The sequence below is a fragment of the Saccharomyces kudriavzevii genome (assembly GCF_947243775.1).
Source record: "Saccharomyces kudriavzevii IFO 1802 strain IFO1802 genome assembly, chromosome: 4".
NCBI classification, from domain to species: domain Eukaryota; kingdom Fungi; phylum Ascomycota; class Saccharomycetes; order Saccharomycetales; family Saccharomycetaceae; genus Saccharomyces; species Saccharomyces kudriavzevii.
This window is the reverse complement of record NC_079275.1, coordinates 1,081,615-1,101,911: the sequence shown is the minus strand read 5'-3', so window position 1 is coordinate 1,101,911 and position 20,297 is coordinate 1,081,615. Positions and strand designations below refer to the sequence as shown.

Here is a 20,297-nt window from a genome sequence, read left to right as displayed (position 1 = left end):
GTTAAAAACACACGGGACTCAACACGCCAGTACCTCTATTCAATGGATTCTTGCTCTTGATGCTCTGCGACAAACGTTGCTGCACCAAGTGCTTATTGCTCTTGAAATCTCTTTGGAAAAACCCACCTTGATCGCGCAGTAATGTGGCAATGCCCCTCCGCCCGTTGTGCGCCGCTATCACCCGGTGAGAAAATTGGGCAATTATCAAGAAGCGAACACTGTGGCGGAAGCACCAGGAATGACAAGAAGGATATGCGGTCATTGAGGTAATAATACAATTTGTTGGTTCGTTACGGCTATATATCGTTACAAGTATTCACAGTAGGTATATAATTCTGGGTACGGTCGCAGGAGGCGAAACTGGTTCGTCAGTAATAGTAACCATTGGCGATAAATCTGATCATGTACTCATCCACATGGGCAGTGCCCTCATACTCATCCACTTTGATGGGTCCTTCTTTTTCTTCATTGCCTACTTTTCTTTCGGCAGTTTCGTCAAAATCTTCGTTATCAATCTCTACTTCTCGCATGGCCAGGTTTGCGGCCCTCACATCGTCCTCATCTTCAGCTTGCGCAAGTAATTTTTCCAGTTGTTTGGGGTCCTTGGTTGCGATGTCTCCGTCAGCTATCAGTGGTTTGTCCTCATTTGGAGCATTCTCCGGTATCTCTGACCCCAGCAGGTCCCTTACCGAAAGTTTGCTGAAATAATCGGTGGTGAAGTCACCTTCTTGAATAACAACATTATCCAGCTGCCTTTTTTGGTTGGCCTTTTTCAAGATATTACTTTCTATGGTATGCTCGCTGACAAATCTGTAAATGTGCACATCACGAGTCTGGCCAATTCTGTGACATCTGTCCTGACACTGTTTGTCCATGGCTGGATTCCAATCTGAATCATAAAAAATTACCGTATCTGCGCCAGTTAAATTGATGCCTAGTCCTCCTGATCTACTCGATAAGATGAATACCGTTATTCTGGAATCAGTATTGAATCTCTCCGTTAGAATTTGACGGTCCTCAATCTTTGTGGCACCATCTAATCTCATGTATAAATAACCGTGATAATTTAAAAATTGTTCCAAGACATCCAGAACTTTTGTCATTTGTGTGAAAATTAGTGCTCTGTGACCACTGTCCTTTAGTTGTTGCAGTAAAATCGCTAACTTCTGCAGTTTACCACAATCATATTGAAGTAGCGACTTATCTGGGAATGCAATCGTCAGTTTAGTTTGCAGTTGGTGCAGTGGATTTGTCATTTCAAAGCAGCTATCTACTATCTTTAACTTCGTGTTCTCATTTATTAAACTGTCATCGTTCAGTCCTAGAGCCAACTTTCTCATATCCAATGAAACGGCCTTTGGAGTTAAAACCGCAAAGGTATCAATGACCTTTTTATTGTCTAACAATCTGGTTTGTAAAGGCTTTATTAACCCCTCATCAATGATCCTTGGTTTCTCATATCCCATTTTATCGTCTTTGGTCAAGAGTTCAATCAAGTTTTTGCCAAATACGGGTCTTCTATCGCACCTTAGCTTATTGACCATCTTTAAAAAGCTCAGCATATCCACTGTTCCTTCAACTTTCCGTTGGTTAGAGTATTTGAAGTATTGATTGGCATCTTGAAAATTTAAAGTAGTCTTCTCGTATTCCTGTTGAACTTGCTTATTAGCTTCTTTCAATTTGTCAACTTCTTCAATAAAATCACTTACACATTTTAGTTTCGAGATTTGATCAGAATGGTAAGAAGTCAAAACTTTATCGTTATTGGTAAACACTAAGTTCATGAAATCTAGGTCAATTTGGCTGAACTGGTTCCCTTTTTGGAAGAAATCAACTACAGTTTTCTGAACATCACAATATTCGGCGGCCACACAATGATCAAGGACGAATGATGTTAAAATCGGTCTCACCTCAAATAGATTGGGATGGTTACACACCTTTCTCAATTGCATCAAACAATTGACAATGGACATAAAATTTCCGCTAGCCAAAGTTGCTTTCGTTTGAGCTCTCGACATGAAATCATCGTAAAGAAACCTTTGCCTTTTAGACAGTTTGCAATAGACAATATGCTCATATTTAGCTGGCATCTGTTTCTCAACGTCAGCTTTCAATCTTCTTAAAAGATATGGACGTAAGACTTGATGCAACTTGGCCACCGTTTTCTTCGTTTCCTTGTCTTGTTCAAAATTTTGACCGGTTTCAATAATCTTATCGACGGGCCGTCCAAACCATTGTTGAAATGCGTCAAGATCGGCAAATCCAGATACTTTTTTCCCATCAATGATAGTCTGTGGCATCAAGAAATATAGTAATGACCACAATTCAGCAAGGTTATTCTGTAAGGGTGTTCCAGTCAACAATAACCTTCTTTGTGTATTGAAATTTAAAAGTGCTTGCCATCTTGTCGATCTAAAGTTTTTAATGTTATGCGCTTCATCTAGCACCATGTATTGCCATCTCTTTCTCTTGAAGGAATGTTGGTCTTGGACTACTAGTTGATAAGAAACAATGCATACATGGAAAGCATCCGGCTTGTTCCAACCTTTTCTCTTTTCCTTACGTTGTTGGGGAGAGCCGTAATATGTCAAAACTTTGAATCCAGGCGCAAACCTTTTAAATTCCATTTCCCAATTCAATAAGACAGATGTAGGAACAACAATAAGATGCGGCCCCCAGTTTTCCTTTTCACAAGCCAAATACGCCAACAGAGAAATCGTTTGAATAGTTTTACCTAACCCCATTTCATCCGCCAGAATACCATTTGTATGATTGTTGTAAAGAGACGCTAGCCAATTCAAACCTTGCTTTTGATAGATTCTTAGGTTCCCTCTTAGCAAAGATGGTACTGGTACATCCACGACTGATAATTGTTCTTCTTGTATTTTCTGGGTTTTTTCCTCAACACCAGTAAAATCGTTTCTATCTTCAACTTCAGCATGGTCAAGTTCCTCTACTTTTTCCACATTAGCGCCCAGACTTTCTGCTTCGTCTTTTTCAACTTCTTCGCTTTCTACAAAATCTTCATTGTCATCAAGATCCAAATCTTCATCAGAATCTTCACCCTTACCAAATAATGCACTCAACCCCACAGAAGGCGTTTTGTCGTCTGACTTATCCTGGCTTTCGTCTTGATTTTCATTTTCGGAGAATGAGTATACCGATGATTCCTCTCCCGTCATTATAGAGTCTTCGCTAGCTGTAGTCTCATGGTCATTTGATAAAAGAGGCTGCCCATCTTTATTGGTCGAATCATACACTGTCGTTGAACTATTCAAGTGTTCATATTTTTCTTTCAATTGGCTTAGATTTAATGATATGTCTGTTGGAGTAGCTTCCGTTGAAGCTGAGCTATTATCGAGTCCTGTATCAGCATCGACTCCATCATCACCGGAAGAAGATATTGACAGTTCATCATCCATATCAACATTACTTTCACTCAAAACGTCATCTGAATCAGAAGATGAATTGCTGCTTTTCTCATCCTCGTTTGCCCGATTTAGTTGAGCACCCAGCAACTGAGTACTCTTCTCTAGCATCTTAGACAGATGCCGCTTCCCCTCAATCCTTTTTAACTGTTCTTCTTCATCTTTTCTCAAGATCCTGTAGGCTTTCTCAGCCATGTTCCATCTTTTTTTAACAGCCTGAACAGCAAATCTTGCTAAGGCTTTTTTGTGCCTCTCTTCCTCTTTCAGTTTCCTTTCTTCTGCACCGGCTATATGTTTGAAGTGCTGTTCTATCATTTGAGAAACCTTTTTAGCTCTTGCTATTCTTGCCTTTGTCGAATTTCTAAACAGCTTGCTCATGTTAACACCTTGGTTAATCAAATGATCCCTATGGATTTGTAGATCTTGCTGTTTATAGAAATATGAAACCGGATCTGGTTTATATGCTAAAATGACTTTAATTTCCTTTGATGTTATAGGTTGTAAAGAATCTGTTTCCTTGTCATATTTCAATGCGCCACTTTCAATACCTTTTTTTAGCTTTGATAGGATATTTCTTTGCTCATTAACATACTGGTTGTATTCTTCCAGAGTTAAATCTTCTTCTAAAAACTTATAGGAGCCGATGTACTCGTGTAAATCATTGAATTCTGGCTTAATTACATGCAATGGGTTCGTTATCGTTTGTTTTGGAGGGTGAACTACCAATTTTATCCTTGGCCTTTTCCTTTTTCTGCCTCTTTTCTTCTTCATATCCTCCTCCTCAGATGATGTGGTAAAATAAAAATTATCACTATAATGCTCACTAGCGTCTTCAAGAGAGCCATCATCAGAAGAATAGTTTATCATGAAAGTTTCTGAGGTGTCTTCAACTTTCGTGGTATGATCATGATTCTCTTCAATTTTATGTACAGGTAATGGTGGTGACTCTTCCTTTTTTCCAGTTTTTAACTTTGAGGTTCTTGCGGCCTCTCTTTTCTTTAAATGCTCCAGTGGCCTCTTCTGCGGTACCGCAGTATTCGTACTTGAATGATCGTTCAGTTTTTTTTTTAGTTTTTCACATTTATTTCGTACTAAAGGTGCAATATTTTCCAGTTTTAGTTCTATATCATCCGTTTTATAGTTGGTCGTATCGGAGCCGACAATTGTCGATGTCCTGAGATTGCGTCTCCTACGAGCGTGCTCGCCATTTGTGCTTTTCTTTGTAAGGATAAGGTCATTAACAGGCTCTTCTTCTCCATCCTCCAGCGACAAGTGTGTGTCTTGGAGAAACTTCTGGAAACTTTCAGTATCATTGAAATGGGTTGGATCATAATCAACCAGTGAAATGAACTCCCTCAAATGGAACAACTCGTTCGTCAGTAGGTCATATTTAAACTTCAGATCCGCCAAATCCTGCCCGCCATCAACTTTTCTGTCTTTCTTATGTGATTTACGAGATATGGTCATATATTCTGGTAATGCAATAAATGGAAAAATGCAAAGAGCAGGTAAAATTCATAAATTTTCAGCTCAAGGGTGTGATTTCTAGGAACTAAAATGGTAGTGTTAAATACCTCTCAAATGCAGTAATCGAATGCTGTGGGTCTGACCTAGTTTAAAGCTCAAACTCTATCCCTTTTGCGCACAAACACTTCCAAATCCCGCTATCCCTTTGCACCGTTTCTTCAAGTTTCCTCTTTCTTTTTTTCGTTGTTGTCGCGAAACGCCACCGAAGAATCTCAGAAAAAATAGAATCGGAAAAGAAAAAGGACAGAAGAAAGATTTACCCGCAGAAACTGTTCGTATAAAGGGATTAACGGGTAATGCGAAACGTACAATATTTTTTCAAAAGAGTAATATGCAGTGAAATGCCTATAAGTGGTCTGTACATCACGTACAATTTGAAGACCAGAATAGAAACACATGGTCACTTCAACAAATTTGTAAAGTAGTCAGACATGAGTTCTAGAGCTTTAAGGAAGTTACAAGATGATGACGCCTTGCTAGAGACGCTACTTTCAAATGCATGCGCGAGTAAAACGTCAAGTGGTAAAGGTACTGCCAGTAACAGTCAGAAGCATCAAAACATGTTCTCTTTGATGAACAATGCAAATAATTTAGATACTGCTAGTGATGAAGAGCAATTATCTGAGCACGATGAAGAGACAGCCATTGTTGAAGAGCATGGTAGTCGAAAGAGCGCCCAACCCGAAAAAATTACCCTAGCGTCGAAGTCTTCTAGAAGAAAGAAGAATAAGAGGACGAAGAGGAAGCAAGCAAATCTCCCTACCGAAGCTGACAGGGAAGAAGATTCTGATGATGAGGAATTTGACAAAATCATTCAACATTTCAAGAAGACTGATATCTTGAAATACGGTAAGACCAAGAAAAACGATGATGCAAATGAAGAGGGATTTTTCACGGCCTCTGAATCTGAAGAAGTATTCACTGTACCTTGGAAGTCCTTCTTAAGCTTAGAAAATGATCCGGGATTCACCAAGTTCCCCATTTCAAGTTTAAAGCATTCCTGCAAGTTTTTTCAAAACGATTTCAAGAAATTAGACCCTCACACAGAATTCAAACTGCTATTTGATGATATCTCCCCAGAATCACTCGAAGATATCGATTCTATGACATCGACACCAGTATCTCCTCAGCAGTTAAAACAGATTCAGAGACTGAAAAGATTGATTAGGAACTGGGGCGGAAAAGATCACAAATTGGTGCCCAATGGTCCCGGTATGCATCCGCATCATTTAAAATTCACCAAGGTAAGAGATGATTGGATTCCAACTCAGAGGGGTGAGTTATCTATGAAGCTTTTGAATTCTGATGATCTTTTAGACTGGCAATTATGGGAGAGACCGCTAGACTGGAAAGATGTCATCCAAAACGACATAGGCCAATGGCAAAAATTCATCACGTTTTATAAATTCGAGCCCTTGAACTCGGAATTGAGTAAAAAATCAATGATGGACTTCTATTTGAGTGTTATTGTTCATCCTGATCATGAAGCTCTCATAAACTTGATCTCTTCTAAATTTCCATACCATGTATGTGGACTGTTACAAGTTGCTTTAATATTAATAAGGCAAGGCGATAAGTCGAGCACTAACGGGCTATTACAAAGAGCACTTTTTGTCTTTGATAGGGCTTTGAAAGGGAATATCATCTTCGATTCCTTAACTTGCCAGTTGCCTTATATTTACTTTTTCAACAGACAGTTCTACTTGTCCATATTTAGATTCATCCAATCCCTTGCTCAAAGAGGTGTTATTGGTACCGCCAGTGAATGGACGAAAGTCCTCTGGTCGCTAAGTCCATTAGAAGATCCTTTAGGATGCAGGTATTTTCTCGATCATTACTTCCTGCTGAACAATGACTATCAATATATGATCGAACTATCCGAATCTCCATTAATGAATTGTTACAAAGAGTGGAACACATTAGGATTTTCGATTGGTGTAGTTTTAAGTTACTTGAGAATAAACGAGATGGAATCTGCCCGTAATGCGCTTTTAAAGACTTTTAAGCACCATCCTTTGCAACTGTCAGAAATTTTCAAGAAAAAATTTTTGGGCGAGCCTACGTTAACTGAAAATTTAACTATTGATGGTCATTTGGCAGAAATTTTAGAGTTGAAGGCATACATGGCTCGTTTCCCGTTACTGTGGACTAAGAACGAGGAGATAGCATTTTTGCGTCACGAAATATCGAATATTTTAAAGGATTACCAAAGTGGAAGCATCACGATTGATTTGGCCAATGAACAGAATGATGATGGTACCAATGGGTCCAAGTCGCCTTTTTTCATTGAAAGCATCCCAATCAACTTGTTAAGATTCGCGATACTATCAGAAGAATCCTCGGTGATGGCCGCAATTCCTTCGACCATCTGGTCAGATTATGAGGTCTATGAATTTGATGTATTACCTCCAGTACCTACTTCAAAGGAATCTATTGATGTAGTTGAGAGCATCAAAAGCTTCATCAACGAGAAGGATTTAGCTACCCTTCAAATGGAAAGATTACAAGATGAAGACTTATTGAATCAAATTAGACAGATTTCTCTGCAACAATACATCAATGAAAATGAGGAACCAAACGGGACCGCGAACTGATGAGAACCTGTTTATTTCATGTGTCGCTAAACGAGACTAATTTACATTAGCAACTGCATATTCAGAGAGGATGATATCTAAAGTGAAGGGCATGTACGACTGACATGACTTATGTTTCGTGTCAGAACATAAATACCGGTGTATATATACTTCTATCTAAATATTTATTTCACTTTATAATTGATCTCCTTTTTTGATATTCTAGAATCCGAAGTAATGCCTTTAGCGGATAGACAGGTGCCAAGCTGCTTGCAAAGATCAAGTTGGAAGCATCTCCTTTCGTCATCCGAGTATCTGTATAGGCGGTAATATCATCCGAAGTTAGGTTCATAAAATTTTTGGAAGACACATTATACACTTTCTTCAATTTTCTAAGAACAAAACTTTTTTGCTTTGGCGTGGGAGTCGCATTTCTCCACTTCGAGAATTTACTGGTGATTGCCTGATATTGCATGGTTTGCCCCTCCAAATCCGAGCTTAGAGTATTTATTATTTTTTCTACCTTTGACATCACATTCCAAAGGCTAGCTTCTTTTATTATCGTCTTTGGAATATAGTCAGCGTATTTGTTTGCTATAAAAGACGGTAATTGTCGATACATTTTCAAATGATAGAATACCGATGACTTGTCTTCGGATTTTTCTTTGTATATTCTCAAATGGTTTTTGCCTTGTAGAGGGAGACCCCATGCATTGGGAGCAAACTTAACCCATGGATACGGCGATTTTATTAGCAGTTCCATCTCTTTTATTGCTTCAGAAGCTTCATCTAACTCCTTGCCGGCCGGAAATGAATTATTGCCCTGCGTGAAATTTTTAAAACTATCAAAAGAGCACAGTGTCAAGTCCAATGCATTTGCACTTTGTATCCAATTTTCAGCATTATTTTTTTCAGATACAGTTTCTGCCGTATCTTTATTCTGAAATAGGACCTTTAACTTTTCGTCGATCTTCTGTCGTTTAGCTATTATTTCCCCTTGAATTGCTTTTAAATCTTCCATTGTGGCTTCATCAAATTCAGTTTCATCACCCCTTATACCTAGTAGTGTGGGCGCAGAGACTACTCCAACGTTAGAAGCTTCAATGAAGTCGATAATATGACAGTAATCCTTCGAGTGATGTAACCGCAAACCTCTTCCTATCATTTGAATCAAAAGTGAACGTGATTTTGTGGGCCTACATAGTAATATACAATCAATGTTTGGCATATCTGTCCCTTCTGTAAATATCCCACAGTTCATTAGTACTTCAGTTTCCCCATTCTTGAACTGTTGAATTATGTTATCTCGTTCCAATTGTTTTGTATCCGATGTAACATAGTCTGTGTTGATACCATTATCTTTGAATAATTTATGCAAACTCCGTACGTGAGATTTATCAACACCAAATAACAACGTGGATTTTAATGACTGTTCTTGCTTTTTATGCAGATAAGTTTTTAAGATTACCTCATTTATCTCGTCTGTATTCATTATGGACGATAATGGGGCCAGCTGAAAATCATCCGTGGTACTTTTAACAGTAGATAAATCTGCTTCTATTTTAACTGATGTGAATTTTGCCTCGCATAACCATTTGTCATCAATCATTTCTAAAATTCCTCTATGATACACAATTTCATCCATTACCATTGATAAAGCTCTCTTATCTGCTCTCTCGAATGTTGCACTAAAGCCAATAACGGGAATTTCCGTCTCTGCAGTTGAAGCATTGAAATGGTCCAAAATTTCCCTATATGAATTAGCTACAGAATGATGGGCTTCATCAATAATGATGAGATCCACTGAATTAGTATCATATTTATCGAGCCTTCTAATCAAAGTTTGAACGGATGCCACAATAACGTCAGAATCCTCGACATTGCAATCATATTTTCCCATTTCTATATGAACTTTCAAGTCAGGAAATATCTTTTTAAGAGTATTTGTTGCTTGTAAAGCTAATTCCCTTCTGTGAACTAGGATCAAAGATCTAAAACTTCCTTCATTCTCTTTAGAGCGGATTTGACGCAATTGGTTGATGAGGTTTGAGAATATCACTGTCTTACCACCCCCAGTGGCCAATGAAACACCGATTCTTTTGGTTCCTTGTTTGATTGAATTCACGCATGCATTTATAGCATCCTGCTGGTAATCTCTAAGTACGGGAACTGAGTAACAGCATTTTATTATTTTAGTACGAAGTAACTTCAACGAAACGGCGTATGTTGAAATTTTGGTGATTGATCTTAAAATCATACTTTATCATATTCATTGATATGGTAGACTCTTTTTATTGTTCACAAGAAGGACAACTCTATCATTGGACGTTATGAAAAAGTTCTATATAAAAATTAATTCACCAAAAAAAAAAAAATGACATCTAAATGTAAAAATATGCTTATACGTAAGAAAAATGAATGAAGTGTTTTTAATTAGTGTACAGATCATAAGTCGCCTTCGCGTTGTTTCCTCTCATCATGAACAATACAATCATTACCATTAACACCATTCCTAGTACGGCTGATTGTTTGGAAAAGGTTAAAGAACATTCATTGGAGCCTACGTCAATATTTAACTTATTAGTAGACTTGACATGTTTCATGATTTTGTCAACTTCAGGGGAAGAGTAGTTTCCAGTATCTTTCCCCAGGGCCAAATTTAACACATTATTATTATACTCATATCGAGCAGTATCGATGTGGTCTTTGTGGTGATGGTAATGACTTATAGAAAGAAGCTTTGAATCATCAGCAATCACATTCTGCACATTGGCAAAAAAATCCGTGATTAATACCTCAGATGGATCTCTGTCAAACAAATCGGTTCTAACACCTACGTGAGAATGAATCCTTTCAAATGTAAATGAGTCGAAAAGGTCTTGTAAAGTCAAAGTGGAATTTTTGTCGATGTGTTCCAGGAAATCCAAACAGTAATATGTAAATCTATCAATGACAGCAACTCCGATTTCTACATCAGAGTGATGTGAGTATGAACTTTCGTCCATTTCACTCGAACCCACTGCCAAAATGTTTGGGGAATAAAACTTGGAATACATCGTGTTTGCCTGACACGTATCTACCATGAAAAAGATCTCATTGTACCTTTTCTTTTCGTACATTTGTTGGAATGCATCGGCAATATCTTCAGAGGCAATTTCTTCGGCATCTTGAAATTTCAAGAAATCGTCACCACCATGACCTGTCATGTAGATGAAAATATTTGAATTCTCATCCGTTAATAAGCGTTTAGATTTAGGATGATCTTCCGTCCATCTATCCGTTAGAAGTCTTATAAAGTTTTCCACCGTAACTTCATAGCCTCTATAGTCAACCTCGACAGAATCACCGTAAAGGTCAATTGCGTGATCCTTGTTATTGAAGACACTTCCAGGGAATAGGTTTCTTGAATTGCAGGCCACGTCATCGCTCAGCATCAATATTATTTGTGAATCCGGGATACCCAATCTCTTGACGGTTCTGTACATACTAAGAACGTTCGCCATATGTCTATAATTAAACCAGAACCGGGACGTGGATACTAATACGGCCCAGTTGTTTGTGTTCGTTGGTATGGCTTCGTGCGCTGCATCTGTGTTACTTGCGGTTGAAAAGGACAATAATAACACATATAGAAGCAGCAGCGGCAGATGCATCGCTATACGCATTTCTGTCAGATGTTATGATATGCTGTGCTAAGATATGATGTGCATTTTGTATTAACGTTCAAACTATTATTCACTTTTTGTATGCGTTTTTTCTTGGCGTGCGGACAGAAGAATTAAGAATACAAAATCCGGGTATTTCCGCCCTATTAGAACTGCTCACTATATACTTAATTATACTATCGATCCTATCGCAATGCAGTCCGTGTTAGTTCACTCGGTGTCTACTTTTTCCAGTAGGAGGGAACTGTTTTTTAGGCCGGCGTCCCCTATGGTTATGTTCAATTTATCAATCAGATCCTCTCTTCGGTGATCATTCAGAGTGAATTTCGCATCTGCAAAACCGTCCATTTCTGTCTTGACAACTTCATAAATGGTACGCACAGTGTCTTCCAGGGCGTTGAATCTGCGGACTAGTCTAGAGCCGTCACCAGTACGTATTTGAATTCTTGTGGTTAGTCCTGGTTTGTTTGGCGGTTCGGGGTGCATTTTAACTTCAATAGTATCGAAGGGATCCATCTCTTGTGCATTTTCATGCCCCTCGCCCATCTTCGGTACCCCCCCTTGGGTTGGTTCAATGGCATTAGTATTTAATGACTCTTTAATGGCCAATTCCATTTGCTGCTCTTCAGTTAGGGTCGTTGGATCCAATTTAGGGGGAGGTTCGTTGACTGTCGGGTTGGGAACCTTAGGATCTAACGAAAACGAAGCTAGGAACTCATTAATCTCTGAAATGAATTGTCCCGGTATAGGAACAACCCTATTCCATTGCTTAACACGTTCACCTGTGATTGGGTCCAGGATGGCAATGTGAGGTAAATCATCTTTATTATTCAAGTGATAAAATTGTAGATAGGGCTGAGCGCTGCGCGATTCATACTGGTACTGCAAAAAAATAAAATTCTTTTTTATTATGGTTCTGACTGGCCTGGACGACCACAGATCTCTGTTGAGGGCCTGGCACTGAAATATTCCTGAATCCTGGATGTTAATCATTATCCATTTTTGCTTTGCCCTTGCCTTTTGCTTTGCCGCGTCTAAATCTAATTTGGACATGATGGAAAATGGAGGCTTGAATAACAAGGCCAGCTTTTGCTCCTTGGATATGAATTTGGGCTTTCTCACCAATTTGGTATATTCCTTGATGTTACCATCTTCGTCAAGTTCAATAACTGGCTCTTCCACGTATTCGTATTCATCGTCATTATCCTCCTCAGAGAATTCCAGAGAATCTGAAGAGTCATCATTGATGTAAGTTGTGGTGTTTGCATCGTCCAATCGTTGATTGAAAATGCTCTCCGGTCTTGTTTCGTCAAACATATCGTTTATTCTATGCAACGGCTCGAACTGCCCCCCAATGCCGCGATAAGAAGTTGGGAACCCGGAATTCTCAGTGAGTACTTCATGCCTTGCCTCATCAGGTGGCCTAACATAATCTTCGTCATGTTGTTGCTGTTGATAAGCTTCCCTCTGTAATCTCTCAGCTAATTGCGCATCTGCATCTGCGTCTGCAGAAACAGTAGCGGTTGAAGCGGAATTAGATGGGGCAGGGGTATTGTTGCTGCTCAGCAAGGCAGCCCCACCGTTTTCAAAAAACAACGATATGGCAGTGTCCAAGTTACCGTCAGCCATTTCTATGAATTGGGTGGCAATAGCGGCGTCATCAGCGCCCGTGATGGCCATGAACTCGTCTGTCTTTCCCGCCGACATGTAGTAAAAATTAGTTACTATTGTTGCACGTAGTGATCTGTAAGCCTGAAGTATGAAGTAGTGACACTAACAGGGAATTGTAGACTGGGATGCTGGTGCCAGTAGCAGAGTTTATATATATATATATATACTTCCCTTTTTCCTTGAAATTCCTGACATCTAGTGTTCGTATAGAGTGACAAGGGTATTATTTGACTCGAATAAAGCATGGGGTATGCTGTTGAAGTGGGTAGTACCAGCCTTCGTTCGATGAGAAACACAATAATAAGTAGGAAAAACCACCAGACAATGCCCCCAAATCAAAGATCACGCTCGCTTCTGCAGAGACATCGAGGAAAGTTACTCATTTCGTTGACTGGGATAGCTGCTTTGTTCACTACAGGGTCGGTGGTAGTGTTCTTCGTGAAGAGGTGGCTGTATAAACAGCAGTTGCGGATTACCGAACAGCACTTTATTAAGGAGCAGATCAAGAGAAGATTTGAGCAGACGCAGGAGGATTCATTGTACACGATATATGAGCTACTGCCGGTATGGGAGATGGTTCTGAATGAAAGCAATTTGGATTTAGATAGTATCATTACTCAATTAAAGGACCAGAAAAACCATACCACTAGGGAAAAGTCTGTCAAAAGCATAGAGAGTTCACCATTGAAGACGAAAGCTGAATTATGGAATGAGTTGGAACTAAAGAGTTTGATTAAGCTGACAACAGTGACATACACAGTGTCCTCATTGATTCTTTTAACAAGACTACAACTAAATATCCTGACAAGAAACGAGTATCTGGACTCTGCGATAAAACTTACCATGGAGCAAGAAAACTCCAACAAGCTCAACAGCAGGCTATATAACTGGGTTACATCATGGTGGAGCAATCCGGAGGAGAAGATGAGTGATGCAACGGCAGCAAAAGATACAAAAATGGACGGCCAAGAGGTGTATATCAACGAGCAAGCCTTCCTGTCACTGTCCTGGTGGATCTTGAACAAGGGTTGGCTGCACTACAATGAAATAATCACCAACCAAATCGAAATTGAGTTTAGCGGCGTAAACCCAAGGGACACTTTAACGCTAGAAGAATTTAGTTCGCGCCTCACAAAGATTTTCCAGAATATCAATTCCCAAATATTCCAAGAAAACAATGACAGCCTTCTTTCGATTTTCCTACCCAAAACCTCTAGCGAGCAAGAGTTCCTACTTTCGCAAACGCTTGATCCGGAAGCGCTAGAAAGCTTCCACACCAACACCTTGATTTTCAAGCAACTGATAAACGAACTGACCCAGTGCATCGAAAGCACGGTAACATCCATAGTGTTGGAATCGCTGATAAACGAATCGTTCCATTTTATAATGAACAAAGTCGGCGCGAAGACCATGGCCAAGAAGAAGCCGGGCCAAGAGGATCAGCAATACTACCAAATGGCCGTTTTCACCATGTCAATCAAGGACTGTTGCCAAGAAATGCTCCAAACCGCGCCAGGATCGGCCCACGGTGGCGGCGTGAACGAATACCTAGCCACTTTAGACTCCGTACAGCCACTGGACGACCTGAGTGCCAGCGTGTACAGCAACTTTGGCGTCTCCAGCTCGTACGGCTTCAAGAGGTGATGCTTAAATAAATACTGGCACTACCAGTAGGATAAATAGCGTACCATTTAATATATTTCAGTGTGTAATACAAATGCCACGGCATTACCCTGCGGCGTTATCCCCGGCGTCTTGTGGAAAAAGAAGAGAAGGGGAAGAAGAGTGTGAATGGCAAGTCAGAGAAGCAGTGGGACAACTAGTAAAAAACAGAAAGTACAGACGTTATATACAGCACAGCAACAAATCAACGGACACAGCGCAGATATGGTAGCTTCTAGTGTGGTTTTAGTGAGTGGGGAGGGTGAAAGATTCACCGTGGACAAAAAAATCGCGGAAAGGTCCCTGCTATTGAAAAACTACTTGAACGATATGCATGACAGCAACCTACAGAACAACTCAGACTCGGACTCGGACTCAGACTCAGAGATGAACCACAAAAGCAAAGACAACAACAATGGTGACGATGACGACGAAAATGACGATGACGAGATCGTGATGCCCGTGCCCAATGTTCGGTCCTCTGTTCTGCAGAAGGTTATCGAATGGGCAGAACACCACAGGGACTCCAATTTCCCCGACGAAGACGACGATGACTCCAGAAAGAGTGCCCCCGTGGACTCATGGGACAGAGAGTTCCTGAAAGTGGACCAGGAGATGCTGTACGAAATCATCCTGGCGGCAAATTACCTAAACATTAAGCCATTGCTGGATGCAGGTTGCAAAGTCGTTGCCGAGATGATCCGGGGCAGGTCTCCCGAGGAAATAAGAAGAACGTTTAACATCGTCAACGACTTCACCCCAGAGGAGGAAGCCGCCATTAGACGTGAAAATGAATGGGCCGAAGACCGCTAGGCTACAATATCTTCAATGATAGTGGACTCTCTTTCTGATGTTATTGTGTCATTTTAGAGCAGAGTGGCCAAGACATGTGCGCTCTCGTATAACGTGGTATGCCAGCCCACTATAGCCTAGCTTATATTACTTATATATGTATGGTTTACATAAGAATGTGTGATCCAGCATCGTTAAGCACGATGGGCGGATTCTAAAAGCCGCAAAAGTGACAAGAAAAAAAAGGAAAAAGTACCGGATTATAAGAAGGTATTGTTTACTTGATGAGGTCGTAGGGTGGGGCAGTTCTAAAACAAACACCTGTAAACATACCAAAAGACTCGTATTTGTACAAGCTTGCGGCCCCAATTTCAAATTAACTTCGTTTTCTTCGAGCATCTTAACTCTAACCGATCACTCCCTTCTACGTCATTCATTAAAAAGGCAGCACAGGGCATATCTGCTATCACGTATATAGTAAGGAGGCTATACACATATACCTAACTGATGAAGGATGATCCTTCACGCAAAAAAAGATCATTTAGTGATGGTCACTTTTTCAAGAAACTGAAACTGATGTCAAGGAAAAAGCAGCCCGTGGTGGAAAGAAGTAAAACTACTCGTACAAGGAAAGAATCAGCTCATTCCGTAGCGAAGTCGTCACAATCGTTAAGGAGAACGAATAATGGCAGAAATGCGATTGCCAAGAGAAGAGTGCTAACCGATATAGGCTCTAGTAATGACGGTGTCACTAGTAAATCTGCCACAAACTCTCCTGATGAATCTAATATCAATGATTCTTTTCCACCTCCACCTTTAGAACTACCAGATATCGTCTCTATAAAAAGTAGTAGAAGTCACTTTAGCACTACGAGTAATAAAAACAAGCACGGTATAGATTTAACGTTCATGCCTCGAAGATCCTTACAAAATTCCAAAGCCGGTTTGAAGAAACTGAATACTTCTCCGCAAGGTTATTTCAATATTCCTGTGACTATAGATCGAGCAAGTGAAAAAGTCAAACATACAGATACGAAAAATACATTGAACTCATCCTCTTCCGAGAATGAAAGGCCGGCTCTAAGTATTTTACAGAAGGACGATACTCAAAATTCCTCACATCCAACTGTCGATACGACTGCCGCCCCCAATAGTATTAGCAATAGTAACGAAATCGAACACTCTTCAAACAGTTTATTTGATACTATTCTATCAATAGCTCATAATGCCATATCACGTGTTCCCAGAATCTCAGCTTTGAATACTGAAATACAGCGTGAACTATCACATCCCGGTGAAAGTCACACAGGTTCACATAGTCATTCCTACTTCCATCATCGCCATGAACAACAGCACCCTTTGGCACAGCAGCAGGGGCCCTCGCAAGTTTCAGAAAATGCTAACCGAAATCATAATGACACAGTACTCATTCATCCTCCCTCAGCCAATACAGCCCATCGTAGTTCGTCATTTCTACGTCATTTGGATTGCTTACTGTCCCCCGCTTCAGGCCCTGCCTCTGACGAACATGCTCAACCCGAGGAGGAAGACGATGACGACACTGAAGAATTCTCTCCCCTTTCTAGGGCATTTCTTTCGCCATCAACTCAACTTGTACCTACAAATAGGTCGACTACACCGCTTTCCGATTCTTTGACACCTAATGATAGAAACATGAATGCAAACTCTAACTCTGAAATTGAAAATGACAATGATAGGGACGATAAATCAAATGTGGGCAAGGTCAAATTTCAACCATTAAAAGTTCAGGAACCTGCAATTTCGACTTTTGGTAAAGGTAATTTGACTTTAGAAGCTGTAGCGGGCTCTTCGGATGTCGATAACACAACCATAGATCTGGACGAGAATAATGCTAACAATAACAACGGCAATAATCCAAATGCCAGTTCAACGAATTTGAGTCATATGAGTAGAACTAACATGAGCAATAATCCTGGTTTCAAAGAATTAAACAGAAGTTATCGTAATAGCAGTTATATTGATATGGCAAGGTTTGGAAATTCGCAATCAAATGTGTCTAGCCATAGGGCAAGAAGTAAGACCTTACCTGCTAACAAGGCACTAGAGAATGCCACAAACGATGAAATTGATAGTAAACGAAATTCCTCTTATTCTAATGATATGACTTTTGATGACGCTGATGAAAGGAAATCGAGAAGCACGGCCAAAAAGTTCTTGAGCAGAAGATCATTTTCACCATCAAACTTTGGCAACAAAGTGATCCCTGGCATTAATTTAAGAAACTCCTTTAACAAGACTAGGAATAGTAGTTCTGATTTTTTCAGTACAAATCAGGAAAAACAAATGCCAAGATCAAGTACTGCTGGTTCAGGTAATATCCATGCAGTGATGGATTTGGATTCTGGTGATAATGACTTTAAGTTACAGGGTATCGAATATGCTTCAGAGAAGAAGAATAGTGAATTTCATACCCTTTTTAAAGATTGCGATATCAATTCCTACGAAAAGTTAATTGTTGATCATAGTTGTGCTCTATCTCGCGATATTCTTTTGCAAGGCAGAATGTATATATCTGATGCGCATATTGGGTTTTTCTCAAATATTCTGGGGTGGGTCAGTACAGTTTTCATACCATTTAAAGAAATCGTTCAAATTGAGAAAAAGACTACAGCTGGCATTTTCCCCAATGGTATTGTGATTGATACGCTACACACAAAATATATATTCGCCTCTTTTATGTCAAGAGATGCAACATTTGATTTAATAACGGACGTATGGAATCAAATTATTCTGGGTAAAAAATATAGAAATGACTTTGAAAACAACGGTGATGGTAACTTGAGTGATTCGAGTAGTGCATTTTTCGACGATTATGACGACGATGACAATGATGGAAGTCTGGATGATACCGACCCAGATATTAATAGTACAGATATGACGTCAAGTGACGATATAGACGCTGACATCTTTAATGACTCGAATGATCTTGGAAAGAATCAAAAACCAACAAACTATTTACTAGGCCCTAACAAACATGCTCCAACAACAGCCAATTATAAACCTTCCAGCAGTGAACATTTGGTTATTGAAGCAAACATAGATGCGCCCTTAGGAAAAGTAGTCAATCTCTTATACGGCGAAGACGTGTCCTACTATGAAAGGATCTTGAAAGCTCAAAAAAATTTTGAAATATCACCAATTCCCAACAATTTTCTCATCAAGAAGGCTCGTGATTATGCATATACAAAACCTTTATCGGGTAGTATTGGTCCAAGTAAAACAAAATGTTTAATCACAGATACTTTGGAGCATTATGATTTGGAAGACTATGTTAAAGTACTTAGCGTTACCAAGAATCCGGATGTTCCTTCAGGAAATATCTTTTCAGTGAAGACAGTCTTCCTTTTCTCCTGGGATAAAAACAATTCTACCAAATTAACAGTTTACAACTCCGTCGATTGGACTGGCAAAAGTTGGATTAAAAGTATGATCGAAAAGGGGACATTTGATGGTGTTGCGGATACTACAAAGACAATGATATCTGAAGTCAAGAATATTTTAGGTGATGAAGATTCAAATATAAATTTAAAACACCAATCCAACAATAGCGAATCTGAAGGAGAAACTGTTAATCTGCCCACTGTTGGGCCTTCTGTCCATGATCCGACAGAGCCAGATTTTCAAAAGGGAAAAGATGATACAATTATTGATGAAAATATCAATATTCCAGTTCCTTTAGGAACAGTTTATTCACTCTTGTATGGCGATGACACTTCTTATATTAAAAAGATCATTGAGAATCAGAATAACTTTAATGTCTGCGATATTCCAAAATTTACGAATAACACGAGAGAGATTAACTACATTAAAAAATTGAACAATTCATTCGGTCCGAAGCAAACTAGATGTCTAGTTACAGAGACTATCGAACACATGGATTTGAACAGTTTTTTCATGGTAAAACAAATCGTTAGATCGCCAGATGTTCCCTATGGTAGTTCATTCTCCGTTCATACAAGATTATTCTATTCTTGGGGTGATCATAATACAACAAACATGAAAGTCGTGACTAATGTTGTTTGGACAGGTAAATCCATGTTGAAGGGGACCATTGAGAAGGGATCGATTGATGGACAAAGGAATTCCACTAAGCAACTTGTTGATGACCTTAAGAAGATTATTTCTAGTGCTGGTTCTACGAAGAAAAGAAGCAAGAAAAGAAGCAAGACAGTGAACAAAAGGAAACAGTCATCATCCACTATCAAGAATGAAAATAATGAAGAATACATCGAAGCTACAAGTACTAAATCTTCATTCTTTTCCATTTTCTCCATGTTGCAACAGATAAATATAACCTCAATTCAGGGAATTATGGCAATCATATCTCTTTTTATTTGTCTGGTCTTCTTCCTTAGATTATTATTCCATTCGAGGAGTACCTCCAATATCCAAATTATCACTCCAGGGACAATCCTGATAAATGGGAATGAATACAATTACGTTCCCAACTTCAAAACTCTTTATCACGTTTATGAAGACAATATTATAAAAAATGCTCACCGTAAGGGCTCGAACACTAATAATATTGTCACTGATACAGAGGGTTTGATATGGGACTGGTTGATTGATCGTGGAAATGGGACTATCCAAAATGGCATCCTATTCGACCAGAAGAAGGAGAAGAAGGATGGTAAGAAGATTAGACCCGCAAACGGAGTTAGTGATCATAAGATACAGCAGCTAGTTGAATCTATCAAAGTCACCGAATTGCAACTGCAAGAAATGAAAGAATTACTAGCTAAAGCGGATAATACGTCAGTAGTTGCCCAATTGTTATAGCAATTGATGTTTCTCGTTTAATTAGAAAACACTAAAGCTGATTTTCATTTTTAAATACTAATTTTGTTTTGTATACGATCTTTTTTTCAGGAAATTGTAATAAATGCATAAAAACTTAAACTATGTCTCAAATATACCGCGAAAGAAAGCTTTATATC

General features: G+C 39.3%; 8 protein-coding genes across 8 annotated transcripts; 4 read left to right on the top strand and 4 right to left on the bottom strand.

Moving 5' to 3' along the window:
- Positions 1-368: 368 nt before the first annotated feature.
- Positions 369-4,895, bottom strand: SWR1 (chromatin-remodeling protein SWR1; the record flags this gene model as incomplete). Its single annotated transcript, XM_056227113.1, has 1 exon — positions 369-4,895. The coding sequence occupies one exon, from the start codon at positions 4,893-4,895 to the stop codon at positions 369-371; it is 4,527 nt and encodes a 1,508-aa protein (XP_056086967.1).
- A 491-nt stretch (positions 4,896-5,386) lies between these two features.
- RQC1 (Rqc1p) lies at positions 5,387-7,549 on the top strand (the record flags this gene model as incomplete). The annotated part of the gene is made up of 1 exon (XM_056227112.1): positions 5,387-7,549. One exon carries the CDS (start codon positions 5,387-5,389, stop codon positions 7,547-7,549), a length of 2,163 nt encoding a protein of 720 aa, XP_056086966.1.
- A 169-nt stretch (positions 7,550-7,718) lies between these two features.
- IRC3 (double-stranded DNA-dependent ATPase) lies at positions 7,719-9,785 on the bottom strand (the record flags this gene model as incomplete). The annotated part of the gene is made up of 1 exon (XM_056227111.1): positions 7,719-9,785. One exon carries the CDS (start codon positions 9,783-9,785, stop codon positions 7,719-7,721), a length of 2,067 nt encoding a protein of 688 aa, XP_056086965.1.
- A 172-nt stretch (positions 9,786-9,957) lies between these two features.
- Positions 9,958-11,193, bottom strand: GPI8 (GPI-anchor transamidase; the record flags this gene model as incomplete). Its single annotated transcript, XM_056227110.1, has 1 exon — positions 9,958-11,193. The coding sequence occupies one exon, from the start codon at positions 11,191-11,193 to the stop codon at positions 9,958-9,960; it is 1,236 nt and encodes a 411-aa protein (XP_056086964.1).
- Positions 11,194-11,403: 210 nt separating this feature from the next.
- Positions 11,404-12,900, bottom strand: UBX5 (DNA protein crosslink repair co-factor UBX5; the record flags this gene model as incomplete). The annotated part of the gene is made up of 1 exon (XM_056227109.1): positions 11,404-12,900. The coding sequence occupies one exon, from the start codon at positions 12,898-12,900 to the stop codon at positions 11,404-11,406; it is 1,497 nt and encodes a 498-aa protein (XP_056086963.1).
- Positions 12,901-13,188: 288 nt separating this feature from the next.
- Positions 13,189-14,508, top strand: PEX3 (Pex3p; the record flags this gene model as incomplete). The annotated part of the gene is made up of 1 exon (XM_056227108.1): positions 13,189-14,508. The coding sequence occupies one exon, from the start codon at positions 13,189-13,191 to the stop codon at positions 14,506-14,508; it is 1,320 nt and encodes a 439-aa protein (XP_056086962.1).
- Positions 14,509-14,751: 243 nt separating this feature from the next.
- SKP1 (SCF ubiquitin ligase subunit SKP1) lies at positions 14,752-15,339 on the top strand (the record flags this gene model as incomplete). Its single annotated transcript, XM_056227107.1, has 1 exon — positions 14,752-15,339. One exon carries the CDS (start codon positions 14,752-14,754, stop codon positions 15,337-15,339), a length of 588 nt encoding a protein of 195 aa, XP_056086961.1.
- Positions 15,340-15,825: 486 nt separating this feature from the next.
- YSP2 (Ysp2p) lies at positions 15,826-20,139 on the top strand (the record flags this gene model as incomplete). Its single annotated transcript, XM_056227106.1, has 1 exon — positions 15,826-20,139. One exon carries the CDS (start codon positions 15,826-15,828, stop codon positions 20,137-20,139), a length of 4,314 nt encoding a protein of 1,437 aa, XP_056086960.1.
- Positions 20,140-20,297: the final 158 nt, after the last annotated feature.